This window comes from Pseudophryne corroboree, chromosome 1 (genome assembly GCF_028390025.1).
Source record: "Pseudophryne corroboree isolate aPseCor3 chromosome 1, aPseCor3.hap2, whole genome shotgun sequence".
NCBI lineage: Eukaryota > Metazoa > Chordata > Amphibia > Anura > Myobatrachidae > Pseudophryne > Pseudophryne corroboree.
In genome coordinates, this window is record NC_086444.1 from 1,033,471,285 (window position 1) to 1,033,494,643 (window position 23,359).

Consider the following 23,359-nt stretch of genomic DNA (forward strand, 5'->3'; position numbering starts at 1 on the left):
TTGTATGGTATGTTTGTGGTGTGGGCTGGTATGGTTCTCGCCCTTAGTTTAACAAAAATCCTTTCCTCGAAATGTCCGTCTCTCCTGGGCACAGTTCCTATAACTGAGGTCTGGGGGAAGGGCATAGAGGGAGGAGCCAGTTCACACCCAGTCAAACTCTTTTTAGTGTGCCCATGTCTCCTTGATCCCGTCTATACCCCATGGTCCTTTTGGAGTCCCCAGCATCCTCTACGGACTAGGAGAAAAGGATTTACCGGTAGGTATTAAAATCCTATTATAAATGACTAGATTGGCCAAGTGGTTCTTATCTGCCATCAAATTCTGTGTTTCTATGTAAATGGAGATTTCTTCCTGTAGGTGTACTTATCAAGACATGGAGCCCATCACGTCTAGTTTCACTTGATTCTTCCCCTATTCCAATTGCTTTGCATGTTTACCTATTTCAGTGGTTCCCAAACGATGTCCTCAAGGACCCCCAGCAGTTCATGCTTTCCAGATCACCTAGCAGGTGTACTGATGTATTCATTAATCACTGACACATTTTAAAAGAGCCACAGTTGGAGATAATTATTTAACTTATGATTCTGTGAGACTTGAACTGTTGAGGACCGAGTTTGGGAACCACTGGTCTATACCTTGACATTCTTGACTATTCTGTAAACCGTTCCCACTTCATGAACAGTGCTGACAAAACCTGCAAGTTGGCCCCACCAATGCTGCAAGTCCTTGAATTATCACTTGACTTATTTTATTTATAAGCTTTATGAGCCAAAGTCTACTTATCACAAGTTAAAAGGTGGGGTGCACAAATAATAAGAGTCCTTCTTCTTCTTTTCACATTAATCAATGTAAACCAAACACCAGTTATTAATTTACAGTATGCAGTCTAACTACTGTATATGTGTTGTCAGAAATGTTTGTTATATTAAAGCCATCCCATATTGCATTAAGTTCTTACCAAATAAGGTCTAAATGAGAATACATGAGACACACAATGTTCTGGCCTTTTCTCCCATCTCATCAAGCATAACACCTGAAGTCAATTCCCAAACTACTTGGGATTCGCCAATAATGATTTCTATCCTCATCCTTACTTTTATCCTACCACTTTATATGAAACGCCTCTAGCTTAGATCAGGGTGATATAATGTACTTTCGTCCCAAATTTTACATTTACCCAAGTGAGTCTTTCAAGAAAGAAATCATTTCACAAACATTGAAGCAAGAACTGGTTTATACTTCTGTTTGTTTTCAATACTACCATACCTTCTCATCTCAATACAGCACTTTACACTGTGAATTTCCATTATTTTAAATAAACATTTCAATGCCAGCGTTAAAATATACTGCGGACGCATGGTGCATCTTATTACCACATACGATAATAGTGCGCTGAACGTCGCAGCACTATGTCCCTTAAGAGAATGCAAAGTACTCGCACACATGGTTTGCTGAGGTCCAACGCTCAGATATATGTATTGTGTGTATTTGATATTAAAAGTTATGCATACAAAATAACATGTACAGTATATCATTCAGTATAACTTAAATATAAGATAGGGTTACAGTTACATAAAAATCAGTCACACCCAGTATACGTCACCCCATGCTCAGTGGACAGTCGTCTCCATTTTAGAATCGGCACCAACAGAGCTTCCTGGGTGAGGGGGAAAACTGATATACTGTGTATTGGGGAAGGTACATGTCTGGGGCTAAGTCTTCTGCTATTGGTCCAGGGGAGGGAGGTCTCTCATTCATTGTGTGATATTGGTCAGTTCATATGCAAGCAATGTCCAGTTTCAAGATGTAGTAATAGGGGTCAGCCACTGGTTTTCTGCACACATGCTTTCTTCAGTAAGTCCTTTGTTCCCATAAGAGTGACTTTAGATTTCATGCATTTTATCATAACTAATCGTTGCAATGTGCTACAATTTACCCATAGCTATCAAATTAATCCACACATTCTCCTGATCATTTCGACACCAAGCATGATATAATTAACTTGTTCCATCCCAATAATACATATATATCTGGTTTTACACTCTGTTATATAATTACAATTCAATACAAGTCTGGTGCTAAACATGTTTGTCTGTGTTGTGTGAATATGTGTTGAATATGTCTTGTGGCTTCTCTGTGCGAATGCTACCGTATATACTCTTGCCATGCGTTGTTACGCAAGGCTCGTGTACCGTGCGTGTATGCGTACGCACGGCGATTACGCGCACGTACAGAGGCCACTCTGTTTGGAGTTTACATGTACTGTGTATGTAATATTTTTGACTTCGACAACACTTACTGTTAGTCCTCTTAAATTTCGCGCTTACACGTGCCTGAGAAGCAATGGCTTATATTAGACACCCCTTAGTAAATCTATCCATAGATGTCTTTATAGAAGAGCTAATAATAACAGCACACATACATGCAGACCCTGAAAGATCTTCTGAGTCTGTAATATAGCCTACAGTTTGCAGAGTGCAATCAACAAGGGGAAAAGTATGCGGACAACGGCAAGTCAGCCATTATCGCCCAAAAGCAGTGTCCCACCTCATAAAAACATAGAATTTCACAGCAGATGAGAACCACTTGGCCCATCTAGTCTGCCCATGTACACACACACACTTACATACTACAATTTTTGTACCTACCAGTATATTTTTGTACTGTGTGAGGAAACCTGGAGTACCCGGAGGAAACCCATGCAAGCACTGGTGGAGTATACAAATTCCACGCAGTTAGGGTCGTGGTGGGAATCGATGGAAGCACTGTGGGGCAGTAATGCTAACCATTACACCATCCGTATGAATGCAGATCCCTGTAGCCATGTACCCTGTAGCAGCAAAGGAAGGACCAGTTCCATGTTAATGCACCGTGTTTGGATAAAATGTCCAAGAACAAGAACATATGAATGTAATTGAGTGTGCGCAGACTTCTGGGCATGTGATGTGTGTTATGTCAGGTAGGCCATTCCTGTGCTATGCCGATTGCTCCTTTTTAATTTGCATTTTGTGACTTCTGATTTTTGTTTGCAAGTCTATGATTTTAGATATAATTGTTATCACTGTGGCTATAACTCGAATCTCATGCTAGGAGAACATGCACAGCATGGTATTAAATAATGATGGTGTCTAATGAATCCGCTCAGTCAGCAATGTTCTTTAGTTGGTTTTATTAGCATCCCTCGTAGCTGCCATCAGCGTGGCAGGCTTTCTAATTTTGTTGTTGTGCATATATAATCACTGCTCTTTAATTTACGCAGTACGTTTCTAGTTTTTTGTTTATGACCATTATTTTCCACTTGCAGCTTCCGTTTTCCTCACAGACTTTTTATCTGGTGTGAAGAAAAAAAAAATCATATATATTTATAACTTATAATTCGGCATACCTTCTTTTATTAGAAATCATTCTTTGTGTCTACTATTTTACAGACATGGCTGATTTTGGAATTTCCTCTTCTCCAGCTTATTGCTTCTCACTTTTTGCTATGCTATGAACAGTAGACAACTCAATAGCTTGACGTAGTCTGTCTCGTTTTGTGCGCTATTCTTAAAGGGCCTTTCCACTTCATATTTTAACATTTGTTCCCTTTTATTGTATATTGGTCCTACTCTGGGTTCCCCACCCTTACTTGTATCGGACTCTGTCATAGCAGAGACAACTTCCGACCATCTTTGGTGAAACATCATTTTTACGTAGCACCTGATCCTAGTCCAGTATTACACTGGGAATAAACATTAGCTTATGTTCAAATAGTCTGCTGCACATTTGAGTGGGGTAAATGTCAGTAAGGTTTGGAGTAGCAATGTACATTAAAGCTACAATTATACAAGCAAAATTAAACCAGAGGAGGAGATGTACTAAAGTGTGCTCACAAGAGGCCTCATAAATGATAAAACATTATGCTGTTGTACAGGACTGGACAGTCCAGATCGTCATGCACGTTGGCATTGAGCAAAGCATCCTGGCATACATAGCATGCTGTCCTTTTTTTATTCTTCTTGGCTGTGGACAGTAGCTTTACACATAGATTTACACAAGAAAAGCACCGCTTATTGCACAATGAATGTGAAATGGAATCACCAGGAGCCACTTCTAATGGTTACCATAACTTTGCGTTTCATGCCATGTCTGCTCTCTACCTGGAAAGTTTTATTATTAGAGCTAATGGCTACTGCTGGGTTACGTTATGCAATTATCAAGCCGATCCGTTGTTTATTAGTAAATTGGGTCAATAATTAGATAATTTGTGGTCAGTCCAGGCTACACACTATCGGTCTGTTGGACATGCCGAATCTTCCAGCGTGTTCAGCAGATCCGATTATTTGTGTGCTGCAAGCTGGCCGCATAGGGCAGTGTATGCTATTCCCTGCCCAACCGACCAACATTTCTCCTGTTCATTCACCGGGAAGAAAAGGGGAAATGTCTCCTCCCCAGGAGAGGTAAGCATATATATCAAAGTTTGGTGGGAGATAAAGTACCAACCTTTCTCTAACGTCCTAGTGGATGCTGGGGATTCCGTCAGGACCATGGGGAATAGCGGCTCCGCAGGAGACAGGGCACAAAAGCAAGCTTTTAGGATCACATGGTGTGCACTGGCTCCTCCCCCTATGACCCTCCTCCAAGCCTCTGTTAGGTTTTTGTGCCCGTCCGAGTAGGGTGCAATCTAGGTGGCTCTCTTAAAGAGTTACTTAGAAAAAGTTTTTAGGTTCTTTATTTTCAGTGAGTCCTGCTGGCAACAGGCTCACTGCATCAAGGGACTTAGGGGAGAGATTTTCAACTCACCTGCGTGCAGGATGGATTGGATTCTTAGGCTACTGGACACCATTAGCTCCAGAGGGAGTCGGAACACAGGGCTCGCCCTGGGGTTCGTCCCGGAGCCGCGCCGCCGACCCCCCTTGCAGATGCTGAAGATGAAGAGGTCCGGAACCAGGCGGCAGAAGACTTTCAGTCTTCATCAGGTAGCGCACAGCACTGCAGCTGTGCGCCATTGTTGTCAGCACACTTCTCACAGCAGTCACGGAGGGTGCAGGGCGCTGGGGGGGGGGCGCCCTGGGCAGCAATGTATAATACCTGTATGGCGAAAAATACATCACATATAGCCCTTGAGGCTATATGGATGTATTTAACCCCTGCCAGATATCAAAAACTCCGGAGAAGAAGCCCGCCGAAAAGGGGGCGGGGCCTATTCTCCTCAGCACACAGCGCCATTTTCCCTCACAGAAATGCTGGTGGGAAGGCTCCCAGGCTCTCCCCTGCACTGCACTACAGAAACAGGGTTAAAACAGAGAGGGGGGGCACTGATTTGGCGATATGTACATATATTAAAATGCTATAAGGGAGGAACACTTATATAAAGGTTGTCCCTGGATAATTATAGCGTTTTGGTGTGTGCTGGCAAACTCTCCCTCTGTCTCCCCAAAGGGCTAGTGGGTCCTGTCCTCTATCAGAGCATTCCCTATGTGTGTGCTGTATGTCGGTACGTGTGTGTCGACATGTATGAGGTAAATGTTGGTGAGGAGGCGGAGCAAATTGCCTGTAATGGTGATGTCACTCTCTAGGGAGTCGACACCGGAATGGATGGCTTATTTATGGAATTACGTGATAATGTCAACACGCTGTAAGCCGGTTGACGACATGAGAGGGCCGGCGAACAAATTAGTATCTGTCCAGGCGTCTCAAACACCGTCAGGGGCTGTAAAATGCCCATTTACCTCAGTCGGTCGACACAGACCCAGACAAGGACACTGATTTCAGTGTCGACGGTGAAGAAACAAACGTATTTTCCTTTAGGGCCACACGTTAAGGGCAATGAAGGAGGTGTTACATATTTCTGATACTCCAAGTACCACAAAAAAGGGTATTATGTGTGAGGTGAAAAAACTACCTGTAGTTTTTCCTGAATCAGATAAATTATATGAAGTGTGTGATGATGCGTGGGTTTCCCCCGATAGAAAATTATTGGCGGTATACCTTTTCCCGCCAGAAGTTAAGGCGCGTTGGGAAACACCCCTCAGGGTGGATAAGGCGCTCACACGCTTATCAGAACAAGTGACGGTACCATCTACAGATAGGACCGTACTTAAGGAGCCAGCTAATAGGAGGCTGAAAAATATCCTAAAGTGTATACACACACATGCTGGTGTTATGCTGTGACCAGCGATCGCCTCAGCCTGGATGTGCAGACCTGAGGTGGCTTGGTCGGATTCCCTGACTAAAAATATTGATACCCTTGACAGGGACAGTATTTTATTGACTATAGAGCATTTAAAGGATGCATTTCTATATATGCGAGATGCACAGAGGGATATTGCACTCTGGCATCAAGAGTAAATGCGATGTCCATATCTGCAAGAAGATGTTTATGGACACGACAGTGGTCAGGTGATGCAGATTCCAAACGGCACAAAGATGTATTGCCGTATAAAGGGGAGGAGTTATTTGGGGTCGGTCCATGGGACCTGGTGGCCACGGCAACTGCTGGAAAATCCACCGTTATTTACCCTAAGTCACATCTCTGCAGAAAAAGACACCGTCTTTTCAGCCTCAGTCTTTTCGTCCCTATAAGAGTCATATCTGCCCAGGGATAGAGAAAAGGGAAGAAGACTGCAGCAGGCAGCCCATTCCCAGGAATAGAAGCCCTTCGCCGCTTCTACTAAGTTCTCAGCATGACGCTGGGACCGTACAGGACCCCTGGATCCTACAAGTAGTATCCAAGGGGTACAGATTGGAATGTCGAGGCGTTTCCCCCCTCGCAGGTTCCTGTAGTCTGCTGTACCAATGTCTCCCTCCGACAGGGAGGCAGTATTGAAAATAATTCACAAGCTGTATTCCCAGCAGGTGATAATAAAAATACCCCTCCTACAACAAGGAAAGGGGTATTGTTCCACACTATATGGTGGTACTGAAGCCAGAAGGCTAGGTGAGACCGATTCTAAATCAAAAATTTTTTTTGAACACTTACAAAGGTTCAAATTCAGATGGAGTCACTCAGAGCAGTGATAGCAAACAAGGGGACTATATAGTGTCCCGGGACATCAGGGATGCTTACCTCCATGTCCCAAAAAATTTGCTTTCTCACCAAGGGTACCTCAGGTTCGTGGTACAGAACTGTCACTATCAGTTTCAGACGATGCCGTTGGATTGTCCAAGGCACCCCGGGTCCTTACCAAGGTAATGACCGAAATGAGGATTCGTCGTCAAAGAGAATGGACGACCTCCTGATAAGAACAAGGTCCAGAGAACAGTTGGAGGTCGGAGTAGCACTATCTCAAGTAGTTCTACGACAGCACGGGTGGATTCTAAATATTCCATAACCGCAGTTGTTCCGACGACACGTCTGCTGGTCCTAGGGATGATTCTGGACACAGTCCAGGAAAAGGTGTTTCTCCCAGAGGAGAAAGCCAGGGAGTTATCCGAGCTAATCGGGATCCTCCTAAAACCAGGAAAAGTGTCAGTGCATCATTGCACAAGAGTCCTGGTAAAAATGGTGGCTTATTACGAAGCGCTTCCATTCGGCAGATTTCACACAAGAACTCTTCAGTGGGATCTGCTGGACAAATGGTCCGGATCGCATCTTCAGATGCATCAGCGGATAACCCTATATCCAAGGACAAGGGTGTCTCTCCTGTGGTGATTACAGAGTGCTCATCTTCTAGAGGGCCGCAGATTCGGCATTCAGGATTGGATGCTGGTAACCACGGAGGCCAGCCTGAGAGGCTGGGGAGCAGTCACACAGGAAAAAAAAAAAAATTTCCAGGGAGTGTGATCAAGTCTGGAGAATTCTCTCCACATAAATATACTGGAGCTAAGAGCAAATTTATAATGCTCTAAGTTTAGCAAGGCCTCTGCTTCAAGGTCAGCCGGTATTGATCCAGTGGGATAACATCACGGCAGTCGCCCACGTAAACAGAAAGGGCGGCACAAGAAGCAGGAGGGCAGTGGTCAAAACTGCAAGGATTTTTCGCTAGGCGGAAAATCATGTGTTAGCACTGTCAGCAGTGTTCATTCCGGGAGTGGATGACTGGGAAGCAGACTTCCTCAGCAGGCACGACCTCCACCCGGGAGAGTGGGAACTTCATCGGGAAGTTTTCCGCATGATTGTGAACCGTTGGGAAAGACCAAAGGTGGACATGATGGCGTCCCGCCCGAACAAAAAACGTGACAGGTATTGCGCCAGGTCACGAGACCTTCAGGCGATAGCTGTGGACGTCCTGGTAACACCGTGGGTGTAACAGTCGGTGTATGTGTTCCCTCCTCTGTTTCTCATAACCAAGGTATTGAGAATTATAAGACGTAGAGGAGTAAGAACTATACTCGTGGCTCCGGATTGGCCAAGAGGGACTTGGTACCCGGAACTTCAAGAGATGCTCACAGAGGACTAATGGCCTCGGGAGCTAAGATGGGATTTGCTTTCAGCAAGAACCATGTCTGTTCCAAGAGGAACCGTGGCATCTGCCTCTAAGAAAGGACCTGCTCCAGCAGGGACCTTGTCTGTTCCAAGACTTACCGCGACTGCGTTTGACGGCATGGCGGTTTGAACGCCGGATCCTAAGGGAAAAGGCATTCCGGAAGAAGTCATACCTACCCTGGTCAAAGCCAGGAAGGAGGTGACCGTACAACGTTATCACCACATGTGGTGAAAATATATTGCGTGGGTGAGGCCAGGAAGGCCCCACGAAAAAATTTCGACTAGGTCGATTTCTGCACTTCCTGAAAACAGGAGTGTCTATGAGCCTCAAATTGGGGTCCATTAAGGTTCAAGTTTCGGCCCTGTAGATTTTCTTCCAGAAAAAATTGGCTTCAATTCCTGAAGTCCAGACGTTTGTCAAGGGAGTATTGCATATACAGCCCCTTGTGTGCCTCCAGTGGCACCGTGGGATCTCAACGTAGTGTTGGGATTCCTAAAATCATATTGGTTTGAACCGCTCAAATCTGTGGATTTGAAATATCTCACATGGAAAGTGACCATGTTGTGGCCCTGGCCTCGGCCAGACGATTGTCAGAATTGGGGGCTTTGTCTTAAAAAAGCCCATATTTGTTTTTCCAGTCGGACAAGGCAGAACTGCGGACTCGTCCCCAGTTTCTTCCTAAGGTGGTGTCAGCGTTTCACCTGAAACAACATATTGTGGTGCCTGCGGCTACTAGGGACTTGGAGGACTCCAAGTTGCTAGACGTTGTCGGGGCCCTAAAAATATATATATATATATATATATATATATATATATATATATATATATATATTTCCAGGACGGCTGGAGTCAGAAATTCTGACTTGCTGTTTATATTGTATGCACCCAAAAAGCTGGGTGCTCCTGCTTCTAAGCAGACTATTGCTTGTTGGATTTGTAGTACAATTCAGCTTGCACATTCTGTGGCAGGCCTGCCACAGCCAAAATCTGTAAGTGCCCATTCCACAAGGAAGGTGGGCTCATCTTGGGCGGATGCCCGAGGGGGTCTCGGCTTTAAATTTTGCCGAGCAGTTACGTGGTCAGGGGGGAACACGTTTGTAAAATTCTACAAATTTGATACCCTGGCTGAGGAGGACCTGGAGTTCTCTCATTCGGTGCTGCAGAGTCATCCGCACTCTCCCGCCCGTTTGGGAGCTTTGGTATAATCCCCATGGTCCTGACGGAATCCCCAGCATCCACTAGGACGTTAGAGAAAATAAGATTTTACTTACCGATAAATCTATTTCTCGTAGTCCGTAGTGGATGCTGGGCGCCCATCCCAAGTGCGGATTGTCTGCATTACTTGTACATAGTTATTGTTACAAAAATCGGGTTATTATTGTTGTGAGCCATCTTTTTTAGAGGCTACTTCATTGTTATCATACTGTTAACTGGGTTCAGATCACAAGTTGTACGGTGTGATTGGTGTGGCTGGTATGAGTCTTACCCGGGATTCAAGATCCTTCCTTATTGTGTACGCTCGTCCGGGCACAGTACCTAACTGAGGCTTGGAGGAGGGTCATAGGGGGAGGAGCCAGTGCACACCATGTGATCCTAAAAGCTTGCTTTTGTGCCCTGTCTCCTGCGGAGCCGCTATTCCCCATGGTCCTGACGGAATCCCCAGCATCCACTACGGACTACGAGAAATAGATTTATCGGTAAGTAAAATCTTATTATCAGCTCCTGTAATTTTTCAAACACAGCCCGTAAATGACAGAAGCGGATTAGTTAGGACTTTGGGGCAGATGTATTAAGCCTGGAGAAGTGATAAAGCAGTGATAAGTGCAAGGTGATAACACACCAGCCAATCAGTTCCAATATATAAATTGGCAGTTAGGAGCTGATTGGCTGGTGCGTTATCACCTTGCACTTATTACTGCTTTAGCACCGCTTTATTACTAATCCAGGTTTAATACAGGTGCCCCTTTATCTCTCCACTTCATCTTTTACCAAGCATAAATCTCCCCCAGTGTATGGCCACGATATCTGCTGGGTTTCATGCTGTTAAATAACATTTCTGTTGGCGTAAGCCCAGCATTAGGTGGAAAACATTTCCATTACTCCATATTAGCTTTTATACAAATGCTTTTGGCCATAGCTTTTAACTTTTTTTTCTCTGACGTCCTAGTGGATGCTGGGAACTCCGTAAGGACCATGGGGATAGCAGCTCCGCAGGAGACTGGGCACAACTAAAAGAAAGCTTTTAGACTACCTGGTGTGCACTGGCTCCTCCCACTATGACCCTCCTCCAAGCCTCAGTTAGATTTCTGTGCCCGGCCGAGCTGGATGCACACTAGGGGCTCTCCTGAGCTCCTAGAAAGAAAGTTTATTTTAGGTTTTTTATTTTACAGTGAGACCTGCTGGCAACAGGCTCACTGCATCGAGGGACTAAGGGGAGAAGAAGCGAACCTACCTGCTTGCAGCTAGCTTGGGCTTCTTAGGCTACTGGACACCATTAGCTCCAGAGGAATCGACCGCATGGAACTGGCCTTGGTGTTCGTTCCCGGAGCCGCGCCGCCGTCCCCCTTACAGAGCCAGAAGCAAGAAGAGGTCCGGAAAATCGGCGGCAGAAGACATCAGTCTTCACCAAGGTAGCGCGCAGCACTGCAGCTGTGCGCCATTGCTCCTCATGCACACTTCACACTCCGGTCACTGAGGGTGCAGGGCGCTGGGGGGGGCGCCCTGAGCAGCAATAAAAACACCTTGGCTGGCAAATATATCACAATATATAGCCCCAGAGGCTATATATGTGATAAATACCCCTGCCAGAATCCATAAAAAAGCGGGAGAAAAGTCCGCGAAAAAGGGGCGGAGCTATCTCTCTCAGCACACTGGCGCCATTTTCTCTTCACAGTACAGCTGGAAGACAGCTCCCCAGGCTCTCCCCTGTAGTTTGCAGGCTCAAAGGGTTAAAAAGAGAGGGGGGGGGCACTAAATTTAGGCGCAATATTGTATATACAAGCAGCTATTGGGAAAAATTCACTCAATATAGTGTTAATCCCTAAATTATATAGCGCTCTGGTGTGTGCTGGCATACTCTCTCTCTGTCTCCCCAAAGGGCTGTGTGGGGTTCTGTCCTCAGTCAGAGCATTCCCTGTGTGTGTGCTGTGTGTCGGTACGGCTGTGTCGACACGTTTGATGAGGAGGCTTATGTGATGGCAGAGCAGATAACGATAAATGTGATGTCGCCCCCTGTGGGGCCGACACCAGAGTGGATGGATAGGTGGAAGGTATAAACCGACAGTGTCAACTCCTTACATAAAAGGCTGGATGACGTAACAGCTATGGGACAGCCAGCTTCTCAGCCCGCGCCTGCCCAGGCGTCTCAAAGGCCATCAGGGGCTCAAAAACGCCCGCTCCCTCAGATGGCAGACACAGATGTCGACACGGAGTCTGACTCCAGTGTTGACGAGGTTGAGACATATACACAATCCACTAGGAACATCCGTTACATGATCCCGGCAATAAAAAATGTGTTACACATTTCTGACATTAACCCAAGTACCACTAAAAAAGGGTTTTATGTTTGGGGAGAAAAAGCAGGCAGTGTTTTGTTCCCCCATCAAATGAGTGAATGAAGTGTGAAAAAGCGTGGGTTCCCCCGATAAGAAACTGGTAATTTCTAAAAAGTTACTGATGGCGTACCCTTTCCCGCCAGAGGATAAGTTACGCTGGGAGATATCCCCTAGGGTGGATAAGGCGCTCACACGTTTGTCAAAAAAGGTGGCACTGCCGTCTTAGGATACGGCCACTTTGAAGGTACCTGCTGATAAAAAGCAGGAGGCTATCCTGAAGTCTGTATTTACACACTCAGGTACTAGACTGAGACCTGCAGATAGTGCTGCTGCAGCGTGGTCTGTAACCCTGTCAAACAGGGATACTATTTTGCGAACATAAGACGTCGTCTTATATATGAGGGATGCACAGAGGGATATTTTGCCGGCTGGCATCCAGAATTAATGCAATGTCCTTTCTGTCAGGATGGTATTAGAGACCCGACACTGGACAGGTGATGCTGACTTTAAAAGGCACATAGAGCCTTATAAGGGTGAGGAATTGTTTGGGGATGGTCTCTGGGACCTCGTATCCACAGCAACAGCTGGGAAGAAATTTTTTTTACCTCAGGTTTCCTCACAGCCTAAGAAAGCACTGTATTATCAAAGGCGCTTCCTTTCTGCACAGAGACGAGGGAAGAGGGAAAAAGCTGCACCAGTCAGCCAGTTCCCAGAATCAAAATTCTTCCCCCGCTTCCTCTGAGTCCACCGCATGACGCGGGGGCTCCACAGGCGTAGCCAGGTACGGTGGGGGGCCGCCTCAAAAATTTCAGCGATCAGTGGGATCGCTCACAGGTGGATCCCTGGATCCTTCAAGTAGTATCTCAGGGGTACAAGCTGGAATTCGAGGTGTCTCCCCCCCGCCGTTTCCTCAAATCTGCCTTGCCGACAACTCCCTCAGGCAGGGAGGCTGTGCTAGAGGCAATTCACAAGCTGTATTCCCAGCAGGTGATAGTCAAGGTGCCCCTACTTCAACAAGGACGGGGTTACTATTCCACACTGTTTGTGGTACCGAAACCGGACGGTTTGGTGAGACCCATTTTAAATTTGAAATCCTTTAACACATACATAAAAAAATTCAAGTTCAAGATGGAATCGCTCAGGGCGATTATTGCAAGCCTGGAGGAGGGGGATTACATGGTATCCCTGGACATCAAGGATGCTTACCTACATGTCCCCATTTACCATCCTCACCAGGAGTACCTCAGATTTGGGGTACAGGATTGCCATTACCAATTCCAAACACTGCCGTTTGGACTGTCCACGGCACCGAGGGTCTTTACCAAGGTAATGGCAGAAATGATGATACTCCTTCGAAAAAAGGGAGTTTTAATTATCCCGTACTTGGACGATCTCCTTATAAAGGCAAGGTCCAAGGAGCAGTTGTTGGTCGGAGTAGCACTATCTCGGGGAGTGCTACAACAGCACGGATGGATTCTATACATTCCAAAGTCACAGCTGGTTCCTACAACACGCCTACTGTTCCTGGGAATGGTTCTGGACACAGAACAGAAAAAAGTGTTTCTCCCGCAGGAGAAAGCCGAGGAGCTGTCATCTCTAGTCAGAGACCTCCTGAAACCAAAACAGGTATCGGTGCATCACTGCACACGAGTCCTGGGAAAAATGGTAGCTTCTTACGAAGCAAAATTCCATTCGGCAGGTTCCATGCAAGCACCTTTCAGTGGGACCTCTTGGACAAGTGGTCGGGATCGCATCTTCAGATGCATCGGCTGATAACCCTGTCTCCAAGGACCAGGGTATCTCTACTGTGGTGGCTGCAGAGTGCTCATCTTCAAGAGGGCCGCAGATTCGGCATACAGGACTGGGTCCTGGTAACCACGGATGCCAGCCTTCGAGGCTGGGGGGCAGTCACACAGGGAAGAAATTTCCAAGGACTTAGGTCAAGTCAGGAGTCGTCCCTACACATAAATATTCTGGAACTGAGGGCCATTTACAATGCCCTAAGTCTGGCAAGGCCTCTGCTTCAAAACCAGCCGGTACTGATCCAATCAGACAACATCACGGCAGTCGCCCTTATAAACCGACAGGGCGGCACAAGAAGCAGGATGGCGATGGCAGAAGCCACAAGGATTCTCCGATGGGCGGAGAATCACGTCTTAGCACTGTCAGCAGTGTTCATTCCGGGAGTGGACAACTGGGAAGCAGACTTCCTCAGCAGACACGACCTCCACCCGGGAGAGTGGGGACTTCATCCAGAAGTCTTCCAACTGTTGGTAAACCGTTGGGAAAGGCCACAGGTGGACATGATGGCCTCCCGCCTAAACAAAAAACTAGATATTGCGCCAGGTCAAGGGACCCTCAGGCAATAGCTGTGGACGCTCTAGTGACACCGTGGGTGTACCGGTCGGTTTATGTATTCCCTCCTCTGCCTCTCATACCAAAGGTACTGAGAATAATAAGAAAACGAGGAGTAAGAACGATACTCGTGGTTCCGGATGGGCCAAGAAGAGCTTGGTACCCAGAACTTCAAGAAATTATATCAGAGGACCCATGGCCTCTACCGCTCAGACAGGATCTGCTACAGCAGGGGCCCTGTCTGTTCCAAGACTTAACGCGGCTGCGTTTGACGGCATGGCGGTTGAATTCCGGATCCTAAAGGAAAAAGGCATTCCGGAGGAAGTCATTCCTACGCTGATAAAAGCCAGGAAAGAAGTAACCGCAAACCATTATCACCGTATTTGGCGAAAATATGTTGCGTGGTGTGAGGCCAGGAAGGCCCCAACAGAGGAATTTCAGCTGGGTCGTTTTCTGCACTTCCTACAGTCAGGAGTGACTATGGGCCTAAACTTGGGTTCCATTAAGGTCCAGATTTCGGCTCTGTCGATTTTCTTCCAGAAAGAATTGGCTTCACTGCCTGGAGTTCAGACATTTGTAAAGGGAGTGCTACATATTCAGCCCCCTTTTGTGCCTCCTATGGCACCTTGGGATCTCAAACGTGGTATTGAGTTTCCTAAAATCACATTGGTTTGAGCCACTTAAAACTGTGGATTTGAAATATCTCACGTGGAAAGTGGTCATGTTATTGGCCTTGGCTTCGGCCAGGCGTGTGTCAGAATTGGCGGCTTTGTCATGTAAAAGCCCTTATCTGATTTTCCATATGGATAGGGCAGAATTGAGGACTCGTCCCCAGTTTCTCCCTAAGGTGGTATCAGCTTTTCACTTAAACCAACTTATTGTAGTGCCTGCGGCTACTAGGGACTTGGAAGATTCCACGTTACTGGACGTAGTCAGGGCCTTAAAAATTTATATTTCCAGGACGGCTGGAGTCAGGAAAACTGACTCGCTTTTTATCCTGTATGCACCCAACAAAATAGGTGCTCCTGCTTCTAAGCAGACTATTGCTCGCTGAATTTGTAGCACAATTCAGCTGGAGCATTCTGCGGCTGGATTGCCGCATCCTAAATCAGTAAAAGCCCATTCCACGAGGAAAGTGGGCTCATCTTGGGCGGCTGCCCGAGGGGTCTCGGCTTTATAACTTTGCCGAGCTGCAACTTGGTCAGGGGCAAACACGTTTGCAAAATTCTACAAATTTGATACCCTGGCTGAGGAGGACCTTGAGTTCTCTCATTCGGTGCTGCAGTCATCCGCACTCTCCCGCCCGTTTGGGAGCTTTGGTATAATCCCCATGGTCCTTACGGAGTTCCCAGCATCCACTAGGACGTCAGAGAAAATAAGATTTTACTCACCGGTAATTCTATTTCTCGTAGTCCGTAGTGGATGCTGGGCGCCCATCCCAAGTGCGGATTGTCTGCAATACTTGTATGTAGTTATTGCCTAACTAAGGGTTATTGTTGAGCCATCTGTTGAGAGGCTCAGTTATATTTCATACTGTTAACTGGGTATAGTATCACAAGTTATACGGTGTGATTGGTGTGGCTGGTATGAGTCTTACCCGGGATTCAAAATCCTTCCTTATTGTGTCAGCTCTTCCGGGCACAGTATCCTAACTGAGGCTTGGAGGAGGGTCATAATGGGAGGAGCCAGTGCACACCAGGTAGTCTAAAAGCTTTCTTTTAGTTGTGCCCAGTCTCCTGCGGAGCCGCTATCCCCATGGTCCTTACGGAGTTCCCAGCATCCACTACGGACTACGAGAAATAGATTTACCGGTGAGTAAAATCTTATCTTTTTTTATTGGACAAATATGTCCAAACTTGCACATGTATGCCATGCCAGAGAAAACCATGCATTTTTCTTGGCAGGACCAAGATAGGGTTGGGGGTGGAATAGAAATCGGTATATAAATGAAATTGCCTCGTATGAAAAGAGAGTAAGGTAAAAAAAAAATATGTATGTTTAGTAGTAGTAAACAGTAGGGTATTAATAAGCTAAAGAAAGTCACCAGGCTCCTCTTATCACTAATGGGTAATTCTGACATTTTGCTAAAGGCAGAACAAGTAAGTACTGCAAGAGGTATGCAGTAAAGGGTATTTGCATGCCTGCCTCCCATTTCTTCCATCATTTCAACACTGCTCATGAGTTAGGGCGCTCAGTAGTGAGTGTCGACTGCCTGAGCGCATGTCTGTACTGACCATTGGTTGAAACACAAGTCCACCCTTAATATATTCTAACTTTTGACTTGTTGTTTGGTAAATACTCTTGTTTATGTTTTATGGTGATTTCCAGATGCGTCATGTGATGAGTCTATCTCCTCCTGACATCTACAGTATGTCTGTATGGTCAGTTAGTTTCTGTGCTGTTTATTGTCCTAATGTGCTGAAATCATATGTTAGATCAAAGAGCCTGGCAGAGTGCATGATGGAATGTTTTGAGGCTATTTCCATGGAAAACAGTACTACAAAGACATTAACACTGACTAAAGTACAAATGTGTGTAGGACATGTGATTTTGTGTTGAATAACCCGTCTCACACACAGACTGACACAGGGATATATATAGGGGTAATTCAGACCTGATTGCTGGGCTGCAAACTTTGCTGTCCTGCGTTTGGAAAGTCGCCACCCCAAGGGGCACTCTAAATTTGCCGTGCAAGTGTGCGATCCTATGTGTATGCCAAGCTGCTAAAATTCACAGGTAAACCGCCGGAGCGGTTTACCTGAAAGTGCAGTTTAGTGAATTTGTGCAGTCTCTGCGCATCCCAGGACTTACTCCTACAGTACAATGAGAACAGGCTGATCGGGGCCTGAGCTGACGTCAGACACCCTCCCTGAAAACCCTTGGGCACGCCTGCGTTTTTCCGGACACTCCCAGTAGACGGTCAGTTACCACCCATAACTGGCTTCCTCCAGTCAGTCAGCTTGCGAACACCCATGCGATCGGACCAGTGATGCCCTTTGCTGCTGTCCGACGCAGTTAGGACCTGATTGCCCGCTGTGTGAAACCGCACAGCATCGATCAGGTCTGAATCGCCCCCATAGTTTACAATGAACAGTTGTTAGTGAGTTATGCTTTTGGCCAGGCATAGACAGCCTTTGACACTCTGGGCCTCATTGAGAGGTGGAAGCAAAGTGTTTGCAATTCTGATATTTGTATAGTTGAGCCATTATTGTTGTACTGCGCATTTGTCCTGATGACCTTGTGATGGCGATCGCAATGTGAAGTTGTATGCAGAGTGATTGACGAGCAGTGTGTTTCTGTGGAAAGTAGCGGGGAAGGATGGTGCCTCAGAAGCATAAATTTTGGAGGCGTGTCTCAGCCTGTGACTGCGTTGCCAAATGCAGTTGTAAAGGTACCGGCGGTTTACCTGCGACCTGATCAGAGGTCCGATGTTGCGACTGATGATTAGTTTTTGTATGGAAGCGGCGGATCAGAGACTCAGTCAGTGGGCATCTCTGTACAGATTTCTGCAGCTGCATCATTAGCATAATTCCTTTGATCCGTTGCATTCGAGTCATCTCTGAATCAGGCCCTGTCTCTGTACACAAGGCAAGTTATATTTACTATTTGCATGGCCAGATCGCAAAGTGGGCCTATTAGTGTGCTTGACCGCATACAAAGATATATAGTAGTATACCCATACAAACATCAATTTTTGATTGGATTATTTTTTTGCATCAATTGATTAGACCAGAGGTTCTCAAACGTGGTCCTCAAGGCACCCCAACGGTCCAGGTTTTGGGTAAATTCATGCTTGGCCACAGGTGACTTAATTAGCACCTCAGTGAATTTGATTTAACCATCTGTGCTGTGCAATTGCTATACCTAAAACTGGACTGTTGCGGTGCTTTGAGGAGCGCATTTGAGAACACACTGGCCTGAAAATTAATTGGGGAAAATCTCATATTCTTCCTCTTAGGGGCTCCAGCCTGGCTTCTCCTCCTATATCTTTTCCTCTCCGTTGTGGGGACCAATTTAAGTACTTGGGCATTTGGATTACCAATTCTACACAAGATTTAACTTAAATATACATCCCTTGTTTTCATTGCTTCAGGCAAAATCTCGGTTTTGCATTACTGGCCAAGTTACCCTAGTTAAGATGGTGGTCCAAAATAAATTTCTATGTGTACTACAACGATTCCCCATTTTTACATCAATTTCAGTATTTTAGAAATTGCATAGCATGGTCTCCTCTCAGGTCTGGATCGATCGACATCCCCAAATTCAGCTAAATACTATCACATAGGTCCAGGCAAACAGGGTTCTTGGCCCTTTACAATTTTCATCTATACTAGTATGCAGCTCAGTTGGAACACCTGCGGGTGAGGCTGCAGGGTGACCCAGTTAATTATCTGGTGTGCACGTTGGTTTTCCAGGACTCACCGGGTCATAGTCCTTAAAGGACCTGCTTGCGGGGAGATCTCTGCATACAGAGGTATGGTACAAGGCCACCCTTGTTTATTCAGGCAGTAAAATTTGGGGTTTAATTACTAGGTTTATGAAGTATGAGGGGTTGGATACAATGCCGTCATATGGAATTCCAAATCACTGACTGAACTGTCTTCCATACAGACTGATACGGTTTGGGGTCCCAGGGGTGTGTGTTCGTTGGGTCAACTGTACGATAACTTTATCTTGAAACTTTTTACTCAGTTGCGTAGTGAATTCAGTTTACTTTCTTCATATTTTTACAGATGCCTTCAACTACGACATACTTTGCCTACACAGTTCTCTGATGATCCCCAATTTATATTGTAATCCCCTTTTTAACTTTTTTTTTTTCTAGTCTCTCAGTTTGAGTGGAACACTGCTGTATGTACTACTTCCTAATGTCTGCCTATCATTGAATAGATCTTCCACACCTTAAATATTGCTGGGAGGCTGATGTGGGCTCCATGAGTGATGATTCATGGAATTTTGATCTGCCATTAACACACGGTTATACAGCCCCTATCGGGTTCCAGCAGATACAGTTCTTTATACTACATAGGACCTACCACGCTTCCAATAGATTGATGAAGTTTGCTGGACGGGCAACTGATGTTTGTTCCAAATGTAGCAACTCTTTGGGCACTTTTTGGCATTGTGATGAATGGTTTTTGGAATAATGTCACTGAGGCTATTAATCGCACAAGTATGTCTTATTCCATACTCACCTCTAGGGTGTCTGCTCTGGAGATCTTGGTGTCTGACATTCTAGACCAGTAGTTCTCAAACTCGGTCCTCAGGACCCCACACGGTTCACGTTTTCCATGTCACCCAGCAGGTGCACTGTGTATCACCAACTGTCACATTTTAAAAATCTACAGGTGACCTGCGAAACATGAACCGTGTGGGGTCCCGAGGACCGAGTTTGAGAACCTGTGTTCTAGACCAATATACTACCCTATATGTTGCTAATCTTTGTTTGCCTGCAAAGGTGGTTCTAGCCAGATTCTGGATAGCACACTCCAGTCACGATTTTGTGGTTTGGGTATCTACACACTTGGTGGTGTATGGCATTTTCTGTGTGATAAACTGCTATTCTTAGGGATACAGATTATGGCTTCACTGTGAACTAGTGACCCCATGAAGATGTAATGCCTCAATGATTCTTTGTGCATTGTTAGTATGAATAATAGTTTCAGCTGACAATATGGCTACCTCTAATGTGTGTAGGTGACTGGTCCACTTTAACATCACTTGTAGTAGAACATAAGGTATAAGCTGTAATAAAACAGTGTAATCATTCTGTTTCAGATTTTGCATTCGGTGAATTTGCATGAACCCATCCAGCTGAGGCGAGTGGTTTTATGTCACAGCATGGATAAAGCTCTAAAGGAAGGTAAGCAAGGTTCATCTCCCGTTACTCCTTCTCTGGCCTTTTTTATTTTTTTATTTTTTATTTTTTTTAATGTTATCCTGAAGAATTTAATTGGTTCCGATTGCTTCTCTACAGTAGCCTGCAGGCAACTTTATAGCAAGTTGGAAATAGCTCGGTGTGCCCAAACATGTATCACAGTAGCAATGAGGAGACTGGAAAATAAGTTGAGGTGGCATAAAGTACTGTACACATAAGAAAATAAATACATACGGCTTTATTACCGCCAGGTCCTGAAAAACCATTTTATTTATGGGCTCTACACACTGGCCGATTACACTGAAAGATATAAACGATCTCGTTCATTAATGAACGAGATATCGTTCATATCTTTCAGTGTGTAGATACCAACGATCGATGCGTGGCCCCGTGCTTGTTCATCGTTGGTGCCGGCTTGTTTAAACATACAAGCCAATATGGACAATCTTGTCCATATTAGCATGCAGGGCTATGGGGCCGGGTGACAGGGGGAGTAAAGAAACGTCACCCCCCTCACCCCCGCCGCCTGGTCGCCCATCGGCAAGTGTGTAGGGCCCTTTAGTCTAACCCTGTAAACATAACCGGAGACCAGTGCTGCTGAAGAATGACTTTACGCTTTGACCTATGTCTCTAAATTTCATTGTAATTTATCAGACCATGTAATTTAGTGACCTCTGATCTGGAGTACAAAGGCTAATGAAGAATATACAAACTTATAAATGATGATTTAGTTTATACTTGCAACATAATATCAGGAGGCTGAGCTTTGGGTTGCTGGTGGATCATAGGAGCAATATTTGTGCTGAGACAATACATGTCTGTGCAAGTAATTTTGGGGGATGGGTATGAGCATGCCAATTATTTGGTTTCCTATGCCATGTTCTCTCAGTAAAAATGATGTGTACAGGCAAGGCTTGCATCAGAAATTGTCGGGCCCACGACCAACAAAATAGGCAGAGCCCCCCTGGTGGTGAGGAACGGGGTGCAAAGGTGGGCGGAGCTGTGGACATTGTGGGTGTGGCTACTGAGCGCGTCCTTTACAGTGACTATACTACAAGCCCTCATCCCCACGCACTAACAATGTGCTAAGCACACGGACATTGCACTTGTTCTGGGGACCAGTAAGCGGGATGCAGCTAGAGGTTTTATCCCCATACCGGACTGACCTTTGCAAAGGGACGTTTCTCATATATAGGAGATCATAGGCTCTGGGTGTTGACCCTATGTTAAAGGTGTTCCCTAAAAGTTCACCCTATACCCACTCCTAGAGGATACCCCTAATAGTGGGGGTATACTAATGAGGAAGAAGGTATACACTGAAGAGGGTAGTAACAAGTGCCCAACCTGACAAGTGAGCGCTGTGACTCCTCTGATTTTAATAAAATACACTCACATTTCAGTGCAGAATCCGGTGTATTCACTAAAGATTACCATTCACACATGTGACATAACATCACCACTTCCTGCTCTCTCATGTTCCAAAGTCAAACCAAACATTATCAAATTAAATACACTACGGATTAACCTACCAGTAATATATTTTAGCACGCACACAACAGACTTTACTATCCACCCCTCCCCTCACTTCCCTATCCTTGGTTGCGCTGTACCACATTCACATTCTATCTCAAGAAGGTTGGACACCTTCGTGTACAACAGCACCACCAGTCTTTTACTTACCAGTGAGCACAATCCTCTACAACAATAGGGTATGTAAAAGGCAGAAATGCGCACATTAACAGACTAGATAGAAACATAAATATTCTCTCATGCAGCTGCCGTATGTGCTCTCATATAGCAGTACCACCCCATTGATCTCAGTCCAAAGCTCCCGTCAGGACACACTTGCCTACTCTCCTGGAACGGCCAGGAGACTCCCAAAAATCGGGTAGCGCTCCGCTCCCGGCCTCCCGGACGTGTGGTCAAGTCTCCTGGCCAAGCGCCATCAGCCCGCATCCCCCGCTCACCCCCCGCATTGTCCAGTAACCTCCCATGCCACTGGCCAAAGTGGGCGGTCCAGGGGTGCCAGATGATGCGATTCTCGCAGAATCACTGGCAGGCACACGATGACTCAATAACACCCCCGATTCTGCCTTAAGTTGGATCATTTACACCGCCACGTCCCCTGACACCGTGCCTTGCACCTCCCATTGCCTACCTGGCTGTCCACTACCGAGAGAGTGGAGATAAATCCAACCACTCCATGTTCATTAAATCAGGGACACTAGAAAATCTGGAAAAAAATGTACATTGCACTGCCATAATGTCAGCAATGTCTTACAGTGCCTGTAATGCAGATATGGTTGGGAAAGAGTTTATACACAGAGTGGTGGGTTTGGGGGAGCAGAGCCAGTTGAAGGGTATAAATCTAGACCTGGCAGGGCACCTGGGCAGGGTCCCCCTTCCTCCTGTATGGAGCAGCTGCTTGCTAGACTCTGGTGCATGCACTGTGCTTCACTGACACGATTGGCACATCTTCTATTGACACCCACATACCAGATGCACGCTGGAAGTGTATTAACTGAGGCAGTTTGGCTGTAGCGTCCCTAGTACAACTATTCTAACCCCCTGCGCAATTGTGGCCCACTAGGCTCTGTCCCCTCAGGAAAGGGCAGAGCTTTAAATCCGTGAAGCCCTCTGGGGAATAATAAAACCTGATCCAGTCCAACCCTGGACATAGGATATCACCCAGCAGCTGCCATCAGAGACTCCAATCTCTCCAGCACAGCGGGAAGTACTTGCTGGGGAGGAGGAGCTACAGTATGAGGGGGTGGAGTTATCCAGAAGAGTGTAACATCCCGCGTAAGTAGAAGAAATCCGTAATGCTATCTGCTCTTATCTCTATGGGGCGTATTCATTTAGTGCCGGTTCTTTTGTCCAGACGAAAAACGGCACTTTTCGGCTGTTTATAGGTCGAATTTACATTCGACCTATTCAGTGCCCGTGCTGGTTTTTTGACTGGAGGAAAAAACTGTCACGGACGAAAAACACGTGGATTGGCGAATTCACCGCCGATCCACGTGTTTTGGCGTATTTGCGGGTGTTTTCGCCCGTTTTTGGGTCCATTTTCATCCATGCCGATTTGTCCACAAAAAAAAGAAAAGGCATGGGCGAAAAGTGACTCCAAAATGGGCGAAAACGACCGCAATTGAATACCACTAATG

General features: G+C 45.9%; 1 protein-coding gene across 1 annotated transcript in view; it reads left to right on the top strand.

The window, feature by feature from the left end:
- Positions 1–23,359, top strand: part of SNX25 (sorting nexin 25) — a 552,258-nt gene that overhangs the window by 80,795 nt on the left and 448,104 nt on the right. The window contains 1 exon segment of the mRNA XM_063920745.1: positions 20,096–20,180. Coding sequence (XP_063776815.1) covers positions 20,096–20,180 — 85 coding nt within the window.